The following is a 16,832-nucleotide window of genomic DNA, read 5'->3' on the forward strand; positions in this document are numbered from 1 at the left end:
ATTAAAGAAAAAACACATGTTAGCTATTGTTTGAGCAATGATTGTATACAGAATTAATTGAAGACAATCACAAAGATGACTTACTGACTTTACTCATGGACCAGTAATACATAACATTTTCGATAATGCTTATTTTGGCGTAAAACTTCAAGAACTTGGTGATATTGTTAAATTTCAGAAGCTACACCATGATCGTATTATATTAAAATTCATACGCGAACTCTTCCCCAAAATGATAATAAACGTTTTACACACTATTTCTCATACTTTAAAAAAATGTTCTTTCCCAGTACAAGAAAAATACACATACATATATTTAAAATTTCAGGAACCATACAACGATCATATTAAATTTGAATTCATACGCAATCTCTTCCCCATAATGATAATAAATTGTTATACACTATTTCATGTACTTTGAACAAAAAATATATTTTTATGTGCGAATGAATATACGAGATTTCGGAAGCCATGCCACTACCGCAGTATATCCGAATTCACATTATAGCGGGGCGCGTTATAGCAGGGTTGCACTGTAATTTGATGGCCACCAGAGACTGACGAAGGCTGTAACCCTTTCTACCTGATGTCAGTGCTGGAGAATTGGTAGATCTAGTTTGCATCCATAAAAAGCTGTCTATCGTACAAAATTAGAGGAAGGAATCTGAATGCATCCAAAGATTTCATTTATAAAAATATTGAAAATGAATGGCTAGTGATCACTAGTTGCTGCTTTTCATACAAGAGAGAGTATCAAACTGACCTTTGATACAATGTATTAGTCAACAACTTTTCTTTGTAAACAGTGGACTTTTATCCAGTCTTAATGGCAGTGTTTTATCCTTTACTCAGAATTTAATTAAAGACAGATGACTCCAGAATTAATCTTATTTTGGAGGTATTATCGAGGTTTGATGGACCACAATACCATGGCAACAATCATGAAACAAACTGTACATTCAGAATTATCTGCCACCATGCCAGCAGCATTGAGACTATCAGAATGATACTGTAACTTGGACTAAATTTTTCTGGCTCATCTTTTCATAATGGTATCTTTAATATCTATTGATGTATTGAGTCATTTTTTGCTATTATCAGTATTTCATTGTTTTGCTTTGGCTTCATGACATTCCATCATATTTAACAAACTTTATTTTGTTCAGTGTTGAATGAGATACACTCCATGTATGCATGCACCTCCTTATGAATAAAGTATTGTGTATTAGTGCACAGTATTCAGGCTTCAACCTCTCATTAAACAACATATAAAATGTTCAGTAAAAGTATTGATTTATATCAATACTTTTACTGAACATTTTATATTTTTTTGTTTCAGTTGTGTTAGTTAGTATTGATTTATATCAATACTTTTACTGAACATTTTACATTTTTTTGTTTCAATTGTGTTAGTCATATAACAGAATGAGTGATAGTCTTGTTTTTATGTATTCAGTAAAAATTATAGACTGAGTATTAAAAATATTGGGCAGTCATTCATGTGCATAGAATGCCGTCTCAGGCACAGGCAGCCTGTGTCACATGATCTTTGGTCTAATAGTCAATAATGTGTTATGAGTGTTGTTAAAATGCAACCAAGAACAACAACAACAAACTTGTTTTTTGAACAGAGTTAATTTTGTCCTTTTTATGTTACAGCCATGTATAAAGTTGCTTTCAACAGATGTTCATCTCTCTTACCTACCTCTGGCCCACATGTTTGAGAGGGGGATGCAGGTAAGGTTTAACAAAAATATTTAGTTTTTTCTGTGACAAATGGCTATGAAAATCGTATGATGCTTGCAGGCAGAATTGCAACTGTGTATCAGTTGTTTTGCTGAAACTGTCAAATTTTGTTGTGTATGTGTTCCTATTATTTTCATTAATTTCTCTATGCTCTTTTTCTACTAGGAATTTTAATCACAAATGATAAAAATAATGTTAATGTGTTGTTATCTATGGCTTTATTGGTCTGTTAACACTAATCAAACAGCCTGATTAAAGTAGCTAGTTAATGCTAATTAAGCAGCCTGTTCATTATGGTCAGTTAACACTATTTAAACAGTCTGTTGAAGGTGGTCAGTTAATAATAAATACTTTTAAGTAGCAGCATTGATATTAAGGAAAAGTTGTAACCAGCTAATGGTTACAGTTCTTCGCACAAGCAATGAATGGTTACTAGAATGTCTAGTCATGTACAGATTTTTTACATGTGTGGCACAAGTTAAATTGCATGTTGTTTGGCCTGGCATTGTATAATTACCCTTGTGTGGCACAGAGTATTCACAACAGTATGCCATGAGCTTTTGTTCAGCTGACCTTGTATTACTTGTATGTACTCTCCTAGATTCATGTGTATGTACTCTCCTAGATTCATGTTGAAAAAAGTCACCCAGTGTTGCAAGATTTTAAAACATTATACTCTTGTGGTATTATGTATGCAGTAAACCTTATTTATGTGCACTTTATATTGTATACATTTGTCTTTGCCAAAATGGGTGTAATTATCAAGGTCAGGTGTAATCATCAAGGTCAGAGCATAAGCACTGTTAATGCTTTTGAAAAGAGCCTTCATAATGTGTACCAGCTGAGGTATATAAGGCCATACAGTCTATACTCACTTATAAGTCAAGCTTAACTGCAAACGACTAAGATGTTGATCTGTAGCATAATGAATCTGCAGATCAGGGTCAATGTTGTTTATTCTGCTGATTATTCCTAACAAACTGCACACACCCAGATTGGCCAGTGCATAATGCACCAGCTGATCTGGGTTTGTGCAGTTTGTAGTTGGACTCATAAGTGAGTATATATGGTACTAGTTAAAAAGGCCTTCCATACTGTAAAGGTCAAGGTATATAAGGCCACTAAAACTAGTTGACTGGGTTTTCCATACTGTACCAGTCATGGTATACAAGGCTGCTTACTAACTAGCCTAGTTGGGCAGGACCTTTTTGTCTGATGGTATGTGTACCTGGCTGTGAGAGACAATCAGGTTATTTTTCCTGATTACACCAGACTTTGCATCCCCAGCTGTGACAGCTGGGGGTTTGTCGGACTCTCAGTAGCTGATGACACATTGGACAGAAAGGGATTTAACCTCTTTGAAGAGTGATTCTGGATCATGTTCAAGGATTCTGGATCATGTTCTAGTATGAATGTTAATGTAAGGGGAGGAGTGAAGTGGTTGTGGTATAAAAGGCCACTTACTTATCAGCCTTGCTGATCTGGAGTTTTTAGGCTAGTGGTATGTGTACCTTCTTGTGGAATTTTTAGGCTAGTGGTATGTGTACCTTCTTGTGGAATTTTTAGGCTAGTGGTGTGTGCAGCATCCTGTGAAGTTTTTAGGCTAGTGGTATGTGCATCTTCCTGTGAAGCTTTTAGGCTAGTGGTATGTGCACCTTCCTGTGAAGTTTTTAGGCTAGTAGTTTGTGCATCTTCCTGTGAAGCTTTTAGGCTAGTGGTATGTGCACCTTCCTGTGAAGTTTTTAGGCTAGTGGTATGTGCACCTTCCTGTGGAGTTTTTAGGCTAGTGGTATGTGCAGCATCCTGTGAAGTTTTTAGGCTAGTGGTATGTGCATCTTCCTCTGAAGCTTTTAGGCTAGTGGTATGTGCACCTTCCTGTGAAGTTTTTAGGCTAGTAGTTTGTGCATCTTCCTGTGAAGCTTTTAGGCTAGTGGTATGTGCACCTTCCTGTGAAGTTTTTAGGCTAGTGGTATGTGCACCTTCCTGTGGAGTTTTTAGGCTAGTGGTATGTGCACCTTCCCGTGAAGTTTTTAGGTTAGTGGTATGTGCACCTTCCTGCTGGATACATGACAGGAACTATTAGATTTTGTATCCCCTACTGCTCACATACATGTCACACTACATATATGTCAATCTTTCTAGCTCTCTCTGTCTCTCCCTCATGTTGGATATTCATTGCTTACTTTGAATTCATTCCTTTTTGATGGGTACCAATTTTCATGCATTTTGTGGTTACTAAAAGTAAAAACTTTAAAGTTCACATGAACAATAATCCTTCTGTGGAAACAACTGATGAAGTGAAGTAATGGCAAAAATGTTAGTTTGGCTGAATCAGTAAAATTGATGCCCAAAAAAATAAATGTTAATAATAACTTGACTTTTTCAGAAGCACATGTTGCCACAAGTGATCTCCACTGAATACATTGAATTTATTCTAGTTGATGCAGCTCTGACCAATTTCACTAGACAACTCTTTTACACAGTCCTATAAATTTTGCGTTAGAGTAAATTAGGCTATATCTGCAAACACAGGGAGCCAGAAAATGAACTATACATGTATTTATATCGTCAAAATCCTTAAAGGTCTCTAATGGAGAAAAGTTTTAAAATGTTAATTTTCATGCTTTTAGTAAATTTGGTGTAGATAAAATATGTTTCTCCAGTAAAATTTACCCAAACTAAATTCCTGAAATATCAAAATTAATGAGGAGTTATATTGTCAGAACATTTCTGAATACATCAGCTCACTTGACTAAGGCTTGGTTTGCTGACTGGCCGCTAATGTTGACATGTATTAATTGCACAGTTATTTCAAGTAAAAATCACAGATTTTATGCAGTATATGGTCACAGATTAAGATCAAACACAAGCTATTGTTTTTCATTTTTTATAAATTTCTAAAAGAAGAAAGATGCAGGAAATACAGATCTGCTGAACATACTGTCAAACCAGGATTATTATGAAGAACTTTCACAGCCTGACTCAGACCTTTGTCCCAAACATATTACAAGTGATCACATCATCAGAAATTCTCATTAATATTGATAAAGGGATTTAGACATGTGTGGCAAAAATGAGTAAACTATTGAGAGAGAGAGAGAGAAGAATATTACATATTAAGTCATCCATTTCATAGGGTGCAGAAATTTGAACTGCAAGCACATATCCTTTATTAAACATTTGCTTGATAGAATTATGATGGAGAATTAAGATCAGTAAATATCAAGTAGAACATGGCAAAACAGTAAATTGTGATATAGTAAATTACATTTGAAGAAGGTGAGGTCCACTGTTTCAGAGAATTGCAATTTATTTTCAAACAACAAGTGTCAATATTTGACTCTGAATAGTAATCTGATGCATATACTTTTTCTATGTGGCATATACAACATGTGTGGCATATATAACATGTGTGGCATATACAATGTGTGGCATGTACAACATGTGTGGCATATGCAACATGTGTGGCATAAATAATATGTGGCATATACAACATGTGTGGCATATATAACGTGTTATAAAAGTTAGGGCTGTTCCAGTAAAGCATACCTGGGAACCAGGGAAGGCTCTTTTAATGTGGGGTAATCACACATAGATGCAATTTTGAATTTTGTTATCATTTTAATATGCACTTCATGAAATCTAGGTACCTTGGCATATATTTTTTTTTAAAAACTGCCTTCCCTGGGTACCATGTATGTTTATTAAAAATAGAACAGCGATTAGTAAATACACAGAGACCACACTTCTTTCAAATAACTGTCTTCATTTGTTTTCCTGTGATCTGTCGATGAACGTATTGAGTGTAGGTAATGCAATAGTTGTTTTTCAGTTTCATAAGTTTCTACAGATCAGTGTTCATTTGATAACCTATTGCAAACTTCCTACAGATCAGTGTTCATTTGATAACCTATTGCAAACTTCCTACAGATCAGTGTTCATTTGATAACCTTTTGCAAACTTCCTACATTATAATCTCTACTTTAGCAAGTTATTTGCTTAAATGCTATGTTACTTCTGCATAGATATCAGGGACTGGTAATACAATCACCAGCTTTTGTGAGGGTCAAAGTTTTAAATGCAATTCTGTGTAAATGATGCAGTAGAAATTTATAATAACAAATAGGAGGTTTCGGGCATGGAAGAATGCAAAATAATTGTAAACAGAAATCTGCATTTTTACCTTTATATGGTACATTTGTATCTCCATTGTGACAAAGTTTGGAATTTTATTCATTTTTGACAATGTAATAAAATGATAATCACAAGGAACATCAACTTATCTATTTAAAATTAATGTCAGCATGTCTCACAATTTGTTATGGAGGTTTTATGTTTGACCAATCAGAATGGTAAATTACATGTTTAGATGTTTTCAGACTCCTATATAGTGTGAATTAACTTCTTTTCTTTACAAGTTCTTCCAAGACTGAAAGTAAATTTGTTCATAAATTTTATATTTAAATTTTGTGAATATGCCTTGGATGTGGAATATGGTGCTGTTTTCAGCAATTATTCATATGGTCTTTGAATTTGTGGCTTGTTGCAACCAAGAAATATACAAAATTTGGTACTCTGTCAATAAAAGTGCAATCATAGTACATCAAAAGAATTAATGTTTTCTTACAGGTTTTGCTGTTTATGCATGGAGCCAGAATAGGGTTTTCCCAGGGAGATATAAAATTTTTGACAGATGACTTGCAGACTCTTAAACCAACAGTTTTTCCAACAGTACCTAGACTTCTCAACAGAATGTATGACAAGGTATAGTATGACAAAGTATATAAACTGTATGAAATTTTTAATGAGACAGTTCTCTTAAACACATTCTTTACAATATTTTTACCTGGTACAGCTACCACATTGGCCATCTTCAGAGTCTTTTCAGCTCCATTCTGCCAATAGCATTACGAACTTTGTTATAAAAAATGACATTCTTGTTCACATTATCTGCCAGGTAACACTGAGTCATAAGAAAACATGATTTTAAGCTCCCAAATACACTGGCAAAATCAAGATTTGAAAAACATAAATTTCCAAATATCCAACCCATGATAACTGGAGGGCTGTTTATCAAGTGCTACTAAAATATAATTGTGTGGTTTACTTTTAAAAAAAGAACTCTTCATTTGGGAAAGCACTAATGCCTTCAGCAGGATATTGATAAGCAGTTAATAGGTTTTATTGCATATTGTACAGAACGGAATGCACATTAACTGCTGTTGAAAGCACATCTAGTTGGATATTTGCAGGGGAAGTAACTACATATTATGACCAAGAACTCGGTTTGAAATTGCTGATCTGGAAAAGAGGAACATCAAAGAAATTAACCAGAGTTGACATCTGATACTATAATTTGAGCATTTCTCTTTTACAAATTAAATGAAATAAAATGAATAAGAATATAAAAATACCAGCATGATTGTGTTATTAATAGAATGGTAGTCATAATGAACAGCAAAGTAAAATACAAAGACAAGGAATATTTGCATTCTTAGAGACATTTTATTGTGACATCATTCATCATTATTTAAAGGTCAGAACAGTTTAATTTCAGAGTATCAATAATTTAGTAATATTTATCATCTTATTTCTTCACCACTTAATTTTACAGCTATGTAAAGATGCTACTAGAACCAAATAATGTATTAATAAGGTATATTTTTATTCTTTGTAAGATGTCACTTATGTAGACAGCTTGTGATTACCAGCCTAGCAACCATAAATCCTCACATAAAGTCTGAAAAAATCCTACCACTGTCTAGAAAGTTGGCAGATACGAATTCATCCTGTTGGTCCTAAATAAATATGAGTCAGTTTCACATTACATATCTCTCTAAGGGTAGCTGTTTTGAAAAATCTTGCAGTTACCATTCTTCCAGAACTGTTGGACATTTTGACATGGATTTTCATTCAAACAATCGTTACAGGGTATAATAATAATAATAATAATAATAATAATAATGACCTTATTTAAAGAGGGTAACACAATTAGCTAAAAACTAATCTACCTTGAGGCCCAGCTGATCATAACTGAACCTCACCCATTGACGGCCAACTTGAAAATTGTGCAATTACTTTACTGTAAATTGTTAGTTTTTGTGCCAAGATCATGTTGAAATTACAGGGTACATGTTGACTTGTGAAGCATCAGTTGCATCATTAGACTTATTTATTTATTTATTTATTTATTTATTTCCAGGTTTTAGCAGGTGTTAAAGGCAGCTCTTTGAAATCCATGCTACTCAACTGGGCTTTGGCTGCCAAAGAAAGAGAGATCAAACAGTACGACACGTTAGATGTTTTTGTCACACATATTGAGCAAAGTCATAAAAAATTTGAGCTAAAGTACCAGTCTGAGGGCTATTGTTTTTTAAAAATGATTAGAAATTGACATATAAGCTTGCTGAACACAAAATTGTTTTAAGAAGTCTCTGTTTCGCAGAGAGAGAGTATAACTCAACTTGATTTTATAAAAATACCATTAGACTGTTTTTAAAAATTTTGTATTAAAAGACATACACGAAAAGTTTTAGCGTAAACCTTTAGTTATTTCCTGCTGGTTTTGCTCTGTAGATTCTCTCAACATGTTCTATCACTCTGTAGATTCTCTCAACATGTTCTATCACTCTGTAGATTCTCTCAACATGTTCTTTCACTCTGCTGGCAGTTTTCAAAACATTCTGCATAATCTAAATTTTGAAAGTAGGTATAAGAAAACATTTCACAAATTTAGTAGAACATTGTACTGTGATGAGTGGCACCGCTGATAAAAATATAAAATGTTTTCACTTTATGAGTGAAATATTTCATTATATCTACAAAAAATGTAAACTTAGATTTTTAGCTTATTATATATTTTCCAAATTAGAAACTGTCTACTTGCATACATGTTTTCTCCATTTTATGCTTGTGCAGTTTATTTCTACATCAGTGAAAAGTAAGTTCCTAAATTTTATGTTAATTTATGACATACTTTTTACAATTTATAGCATGCATGTAATGTTTCAGATTGTGTATTTCTCACATCAGTCACAGTTTTCATTTGAAAAATGAAATAATGTTTATTATTGTTAACACATATTTTGCACAGACATACATTGAACATTTTGGGAGGAGGTAGCATCATTACAGAGGAATCAGATCTTACAAACTTAAAAATGTAACATCTTTAAACTGAATATCTCAAGAATCATCAGTTTACCTGTTAAGATTTTGCTTATCCAATTAAGTGTAACAGATACAGGTGAGATTGAATATGGAGTAGAAATAGGTCATGTAGTTCAGTGAGTGATGAATTACATGATTCCTGTGGAAAACTGTTTTAAGTATGACCTATTTGTTATTGTTTGGTGTTTGCTTGTAGGCATCTCTAATGGTACCTCCTCATTCATTATATAAATGTACAACCCTGGAGCATAGAATAGGTCGATCCACTCTTGTTCATGTCATTAGCAGTGACAAATGGGGGCAGAAAATATGATGTATCATTGGTTAGTTTTCTGGACTCGTGTCTGAAAGGGTGCAGATTTGAATCATACAATTGGATTAGCCCAGTTTTGCAGTTTTGGATACTGTGGTGTGTCCTTGGGTAAGGCACTTTATTCCAATTGCCTTGGAACTAAATAATCAACTTTGGGAGCTGTACCATTGAACACCAAACCAAAATATAAATGTACAGTGTTAGCATAAGTTAGGATCTCTTCATTCTGATGGAGGGGGGGGGGTGGAGAAGAAGAAAATACATGAGGTCTAAATATGGAAAAGTAAGATACATAAAGGCAGTTATATTTTCTAACTGGAAAAAGAAGTAGTTCTAGATAACATGATAACACTTTTATCGTCACTATGGCAATATCAATTTTACCCATATTGTTATATTTCATTATCTCATTTTAAAATATATAATAAATGAACAAAATAATGTAAGAGTTACAGAACTTTTGTACCAACTCTAGTAAAAGTAGTCTAAACCAAACATAAGTGGTTATACAAGCACATGAAAACCAAACATTCATTGGTTATACAAGTAGTCTAAACCAAACATACAGTGGTTACACAAGTAGTCTAAACCAAACATACAGTGGTTACACAAGTAGTCTAAACCAAACATACAGTGGTTATACAAGAAGTCTAAACCAAACATACAGTGGTCATACAAGCACATAAAAACCAAACATACAGTGGTCATACAAGCACATAAAAACCAAAGTACATTTACATTTACGCAGTTAAATCACACACAAGGACACTAACATATTATAGAAGATATTTCAGTTAGTATGTTCAGGTTTCATAATTTAGAGTTATAACTTTTCTGTAAGGGATGTCATAACCACAAACATTTTGTTGTTATCTTACTGATTATGTGCTAAACGCTGATTTTCAGTGATATTGATACCCTTTACCTATGAAATTTGTGCTTTGTCAAATTCACAACTATGAGGCTATTACCACCAGTTGCCCTATACAACTCTGATTATCTCCCCCTTTTTTCTGTAGAGGTATAATAAGGAAGGACAGCATATGGGACAAGATTGTATTTGGGAAGATCCAGAAGATGCTGGGAGGGAACATCAGATGCGTCATCACTGGTTCAGCCCCGCTCGAAGACAGAGTCCTCAGCTTTTGCAGATGTGCATTTGGATGCATGGTAGGTTTGTGGGGGTTCAAAAGTCCATCTCAAAAGGGTTGAGTGGACACATACTTTAAGCTTGCTTAGAAAATTCTTCACCAGATTAAAAACAATAACTACATATCTTAGCAAAGTTAGTTTAATTATTCTTGGCAGGTGGATGCATTTAAAATTTCAACAAGAAATGTGATTTACAGCAGACAATGGCAGATGCAGAAATTTCTGTGCAAAGAGGCCATATTCACAAGTCATAAAGCAGAATTACCTGCCCTTATAATATTGGTTTAAGCCTCATGATTTTCAGGGGTAACTTACACCATTATGATTTTTCTTCTTTCCCTTATGAATTTCAGTAAAAATCATAAATTCTATTCCAGAATTAGTTGTTTTCATTCAGATCTGTTATTATCAGAACATCACTCAACCACTTCCATGATGTCTTGAAATAAACTCAGAAGACATTGTAGGAATACATTAATTTGATGTTTTTGGTGATTTGCCTTTGACAGGGTGTACCACATATGTTACAACAATAAAGACCGAGATTGTTCCGATTGTGACCTTGTCCTTCTGATGCCATATTGTATGATGATATGAATGAAAGTAGCACAGAGTATAATACTCCATGGCAATGAATTACATCTGAGGTTGACTGCCTGATGGTCTAGTGTTTATAGCTTCCATCTCGGATGCAGGAGGTTGTGGGTTCGATCCCCGGCCAAGTCATATCAAAGCTGACTCGCTTAGCGCTCAGCATTAAGAGGTTAGTGTTAGGACTGGTCAGCCTGGTGTCAGGATAATGTGACTGGGTGGGACATCATGCTACATGTCTGCGGCAAGATGCCCCAGTGCTAGACATCACTATAAACTGTCGCACTGCAGACATCGTAGCGATTTGACTGAAAATTTGTTAAAGCTACGTTAAAAATCTAAATCACACACACACACAAACACACACACATCTGAGGTTTCATTCTCAACTTGACAGTAAAGATGTTTTTTTGCTGAATTGATGGAAAAGGCCAAAGATGCATCAACTGCCAATAATTTTAAGTTTCAGTAAAGTGGAGTTGCTTCCGATTCAGAGGTTAGAAAATGTGTCCATTATGAACAAACACTAAAGCTTGATAGCTAAAATTATACATTATAAATCACAGGAGTTGAACTGGTCAACAACTTTGCACTGGTTTGTTCCTCAAGATAGTGGATTTGTTTAAATGTCACCTTAATTTTTTGGGTTGATAGTATATGTACTGATTACTACCCAGCTGTATTGTTTGTACTGATAAAAACAGTCAGCACATGGCAGCTGCACAGTTACAGAACTCTGCACCAGGAATGAAAAAAATGATCAACCCAGAGTAAAGGAAAACTAAAAATGAACATGTTTCATTATATTTTGCAAGTTATTTGGGAAAATATCACTGCAAATTTTGAAGAACAATTTACAAATTAGTCAAAAGCAAAAACTTGTCTCCAGTGTGCAATTTTAGCAACAAATTAGGCTGACTCCTACACAAGGATGTTACTCTGATCTATGCACCTTTTATGTATTGTATTCATCTGATACAATTAATCAGTTAATTAGCTTGGGTCTTCATGACAGAGAACCTTTAAATTCTCAACAGTATAAATTCAGCTTAGCTGCAGAGTAAGCACTTAATTAGGTTTCAAAGAAACTTTCAAGAGCATAATCAAGACATAATCAAGACAGTTGATAACTCTTTCCATGTCTACATGTCATTCTATAAAAGATTCCATGAAATCTTGATACATTGTTATCAGTTGAAAGAGCATATAGTAACATATTTATAGGACTGTAAAAATTTCTGAGTGTTTACTACTGATGCCTGCATTAATGCAAACTACAAATTGTATTATTTTAAAATCTTCTATGTAAAAGCAAAAGTCAGTAGTCATTCTATGTTGCTTTAAGGAAATAAAGTTTAAGCAGATTAATAAATTTCATTGTATTCTTCACTAATTTGAAGCCGTTTTCTTGATACTCCATTATGATTGTACGCACAGGAAATTAAGGTCTTCCAGATTTAGTACATAGATTAAGCACTTGCCCCTGCTTGAAATATTTCAGTGTATCAAAACAAAGATTGTTATTGACACCATTTTATAATATATAGTTTCTTACACACAGATTAAAAATGGTTTGAAGTTTGGTCTTGGCCATAAAGCTGTGCAAAGTCTATAAAGGATTTACTGCATCAAAAATATTTTGTTTACTATGAAAAAAATAATTTCTGTTTAGAAGAGCCCTAACTAACATAGTGTAATATTATTTTCTATTACACATTGTTGAATTATTGTTTTGTTTATGATGTGTTTCTGTTATAATAATATTAATAATGGCAGATTTTGGAGGGGTACGGGCAGACGGAGGCTACTGCTGGGATCACCTTTTCTGTGCCAGGAGATGCCACAACAGGTCAGTTCTAATGTTTTTAATACTAATGACATTATGACAATCAATGACACTTTGAACCTGTTTATTTCATTGGCTATTGACCAATAACAGGTGACCACCTGTAAATTGGTATGACTGATTGTATTTCATTGAATAGCAAGACCAGCTTTAGAGACCTTACACTGAAAATGTTACAAGCATGTGCTAAAGCAAGAAAAGATAATTTATGAACACTGCAGCAATTTTTTCAGAAAGTTTTTCCTATGGTATTGAGAGTGGACAAGGCTTAGAGAAAATAGTAAAATTATCAATTGTAAACCAGATGAATTTACATACATTGCCCCAGATAATTGAGTGAAATTAGATTTTTACTAAACTAAAATGGTATTCTTCAATTTTCACGATAATTATTTAAAATTTAAATATGCCTGATTTTTTTAATGTTCTGAAGCAAAATCAATTGCTTTTCATTCATATTATCCTTGGAGACACTCTCATTTCTGAGTACCTCTGTACCAAATATCTTTGACTTTGTATTTGGTACAATGTATACATCTCAGCCTATGCTTTGTAATTCTTACAAGCATGGTAATGATTATCTCCACAAATAACATTTCTTGTTGTCATTTGGCAGAAGAAAAAAAATTACTGAATTTTTCAATAGACTTTCAGGTTTTGCTGACTTTCTCCCTCATTTTCCTCAATTTTTTTTTGTGTTTTTCTGGTATTAACTTAACATAGATTTTATGCAAGAAATGAATTTTAAAAAAAACACCCTGTCAATAGTGGTAATAGAAGCTAGACTGGTTTACCGTACTTGTTTGCATACTAAAAATGTGCTTTTTTAATTTATTTTATCAATAATGTAAATGGCACCAGACAATAATAATAGACCAGACATGTAAGTTAGTTTCATATTTACAGAAATATACTCAAAGAGACATTGATCTTTTGAATGGAAAAAATGCTAGTATATGTGGTATGGATACTGGAAGAAAAAATTTGGTAATTAACCATTTTAACTGGATGAAATATACACTGCTTTTCTGGAGCACTGAACATTAACAGTGGATCATTTTAATCATGCACAAGTGTCCTTGCAAAGAAAGACTCACCCTGGATCCTACTTTTGTATATTAGCATATTTGTATTTTTTTAAATTTAGTGACTGTCATGTATGCTTATTGTTTTATATGCACTTCTTGATAGTGAAAATATACCACTACACAAGCACCTGAAAAGTTTGGATGTTTATGCATCTCATTGACATTTGAAGGTACACAAAAATAGTTGATTAAATTAGGGAAAAATAACAAGTAGTAAAACCACATAATTAGGACCAAGTAAGCAGATCATTTATGAATCCAGACCTGTCAACTCTCACGATTGTGCGATAAGTCTTATAAAATTACCCTTAAAATACAGACTTATGGCATAAAAGTGAAAACTACGAGAAAATGATCGTTGCTGAAAAATCCAGATAAGTGGTTCATCCGAGTCTGATTTGGATCCAGGTTTCATGTTAGAATTACTGAAATTTATCAGGGAACCAGACTAACTTTAAAGCAGTACCTTAGATGCTTTAAACTGCAACCTTTTTGTTCATGTGAAGCATCTGCATGATCAAACTATTGATTTTAGAATATTTTAAAAATGGCATCCAGCAAGTGATGCATGTTTAAGACGTAAGGGAAAATAAGCCTCTTAAAAAATGTTAATAACCAACACTGAAGAAATAAAATAAATATTCAGATTCTTGTGAATAAAAGCTGGAAAGGACACAGTTTTGTTTATTGGTCATCACATGCCAATTTGAGTTTGTCTCATGGTGGGATATATGATTGCTGTCATCATGCGAAATGGAAAAAGAATTCCCAAGAATTACGTCAAGTTGAGAGATGGCGACAAGCCATTGAGCTGCATAGGGTTTGGAAATAAATTTTGTGCATCTGTACTAGTGGTAAATAAAGTCTATGCATACTTTACAAACTTTTTAGTTGAACGTAATGTTTATTGTCACTGCATGTTCAAATGCCCCCCTAAAAGTCTGCAGCATGATAATCTCTTTCCATGACAATATGAGGGGAACAGTCCTGTATGATGGATCCTCCTCAGACTCCTTCCCAATCAACAGTGGCATGAAGCAGGGCTGCATGCTAGCACCAACCCTTTTCGTGATCTTTTTCTCCCTGCTCCTGTCCTATGCCTTCAGCTCATCCACAGATGGTGTATATCTGCACGCCAGGTCTGACGGGAGGCTGTTCAGCCTGGCACAACTGTGCTCACAAACCAAAGTGAGGTCATTGTTCATAAGGGAGATGCTTTTTGCAGATGATGCGGCTCTTGTGACCCACACAGAGGATGCCCTCCAGAGACTGGAAGACCGTTTCGCTGATGCCTGCAAGCAGTTTGGGCTCACCATCTGCCTGGAAAAGACAAACATCAGCATGCAAGATACCACCATTGCCCCTCAATGGCATCACCCTGGAAACAGTCTACAACTTTACTTACCTGGGGTCAACCATTAGCAACACTCTCTCGCTTGATGTGGAACTTGACAGAAGGCTTGGAAAGGCAAACATCATCATGGCATGATTAATGAAGAGGGTGTGGGAAAACAATGTGCTGACAGAGCACACCATGATCCAAGTGTACCAGGCCTGTGTTCTCAGCACCCTTCTTTATGGAAGTGAGACCTGGAGCACCTAAATGAGGCAAGAGGCAAGAGTGCCATATCAACTCCTTCCATATATGGTGCCTAAAATACATCCTGAATACCAGCTGGCAAGACTACATCCCACACAGTGAGATCCTGCAGTGTGCAAGTATCTCCAGCATGTACTCCCTGCTGAGCAAACACTGCCTTCGATGGCTGGGACACATCCGACGCATGGAGGATGGGAGGCTGCCAAAGGACATCATATATGGACAGATGGCTACTGGCACCAGTAGAGTTGGCCGTACCTCACTCCATTTCAAGGATATGTGCAAGAGAGACATGAAGGCTTGCGACATTTCACCTGATGGCTGGGAAGTGCTAACAAAGGCCTAGGCACCTGTACACTGACGGTAAGCAAGGGCATAGCAGTCACTGATGCGAGGACAGGCCAGCTGAGAAGCATGAGACAAAGAAGAGCGCGGCAGCAACCCCAGCAGCTCAGACTAACCAGTATGTCTGCACCAACTGCAATAGGGATTGTCACTCACGCATAGGCCTGCACAGCCACAGTAGACAATGCCAAACACCCCAGAGACAGACAACACTCCAAGGGTGCTATTCGCATGGTCACTTGATATCGATCCACCAATGATTAATGAAGTAAAAATTCCCAGATGGCTGATTCGCAGTCTGGTTCATGTTTAGATGAAGGTTTTGTTCTGCAAATATTGGCTGGTGATAGTGATGAAGGCAATTTTATTTTTAAAAATTTGAGTTGTATCAAATTATTAGACCTGGCAAAGCATTAATGGAGATACCAGTGATTCATTTTGAAATTGAAATTGGTGTTGAATACAAGTCCACTGCACATGCTGATATTTGGAGAAAAAGAGCATGCGGCTTTCTCTTGCACACACACAAACACACATGCACGGTGGTATTTTGAAATTAAATGTAGAAATGGCAGAATATAACAAGCTGAATTAAAATACATTTTAAGAGTGCAATTTTTATTTTTTATCTCAAACAGTTTAGCCCAGCTGGATCTTGTGCTACAAAACCATATAGCCCTATTAGGGTTAAGATAAATTTAATAAATAAGAATTTATAAATGAGATTAAGAATTAAACATTTATTTGATCAAAATACCTCTGCCTGAGCAAGCATGCTATGGCATTGTATGACTTAAAACCCTAATACAGCATTATGGAAATGATAGCAAATATAGCAACAGAGTCAGTAAAGCACTGGATCATGAAAGTTAAACTTGGACAGAGTTTATATTAGTGAAAAATCTTATTTTGGAGAAGAAGTGTCAAAAAGACAATACCTGTGAGCTGTGGAAAATTGTAAACAACAACCATAAAGAACAG

The 16,832-nt window shown here is 34.9% G+C and overlaps 1 protein-coding gene across 5 annotated transcripts in view; it reads left to right on the top strand.

The window, feature by feature from the left end:
• The window catches only part of LOC149805892 (long-chain-fatty-acid--CoA ligase 1-like), a 149,830-nt gene that overhangs the window by 104,438 nt on the left and 28,560 nt on the right, over positions 1–16,832 (top strand). For all 5 annotated transcript variants that reach the window (XM_089950650.1, XM_089950649.1, XM_089950648.1 and 2 more), the window contains exons 11-15: positions 1,660–1,737; positions 6,376–6,510; positions 7,949–8,031; positions 10,249–10,399; positions 12,749–12,821. In XM_089950650.1, coding sequence (XP_089806776.1) covers positions 1,660–1,737; positions 6,376–6,510; positions 7,949–8,031; positions 10,249–10,399; positions 12,749–12,821 — 520 coding nt within the window. The remainder of the gene's footprint in view (positions 1–1,659; positions 1,738–6,375; positions 6,511–7,948; positions 8,032–10,248; positions 10,400–12,748; positions 12,822–16,832) is intronic.

This window comes from Sinohyriopsis cumingii, chromosome 2, assembly GCF_028554795.1.
Source record: "Sinohyriopsis cumingii isolate HCF-2022 chromosome 2, ASM2855479v2, whole genome shotgun sequence".
Lineage (NCBI taxonomy): Eukaryota > Metazoa > Mollusca > Bivalvia > Unionida > Unionidae > Sinohyriopsis > Sinohyriopsis cumingii.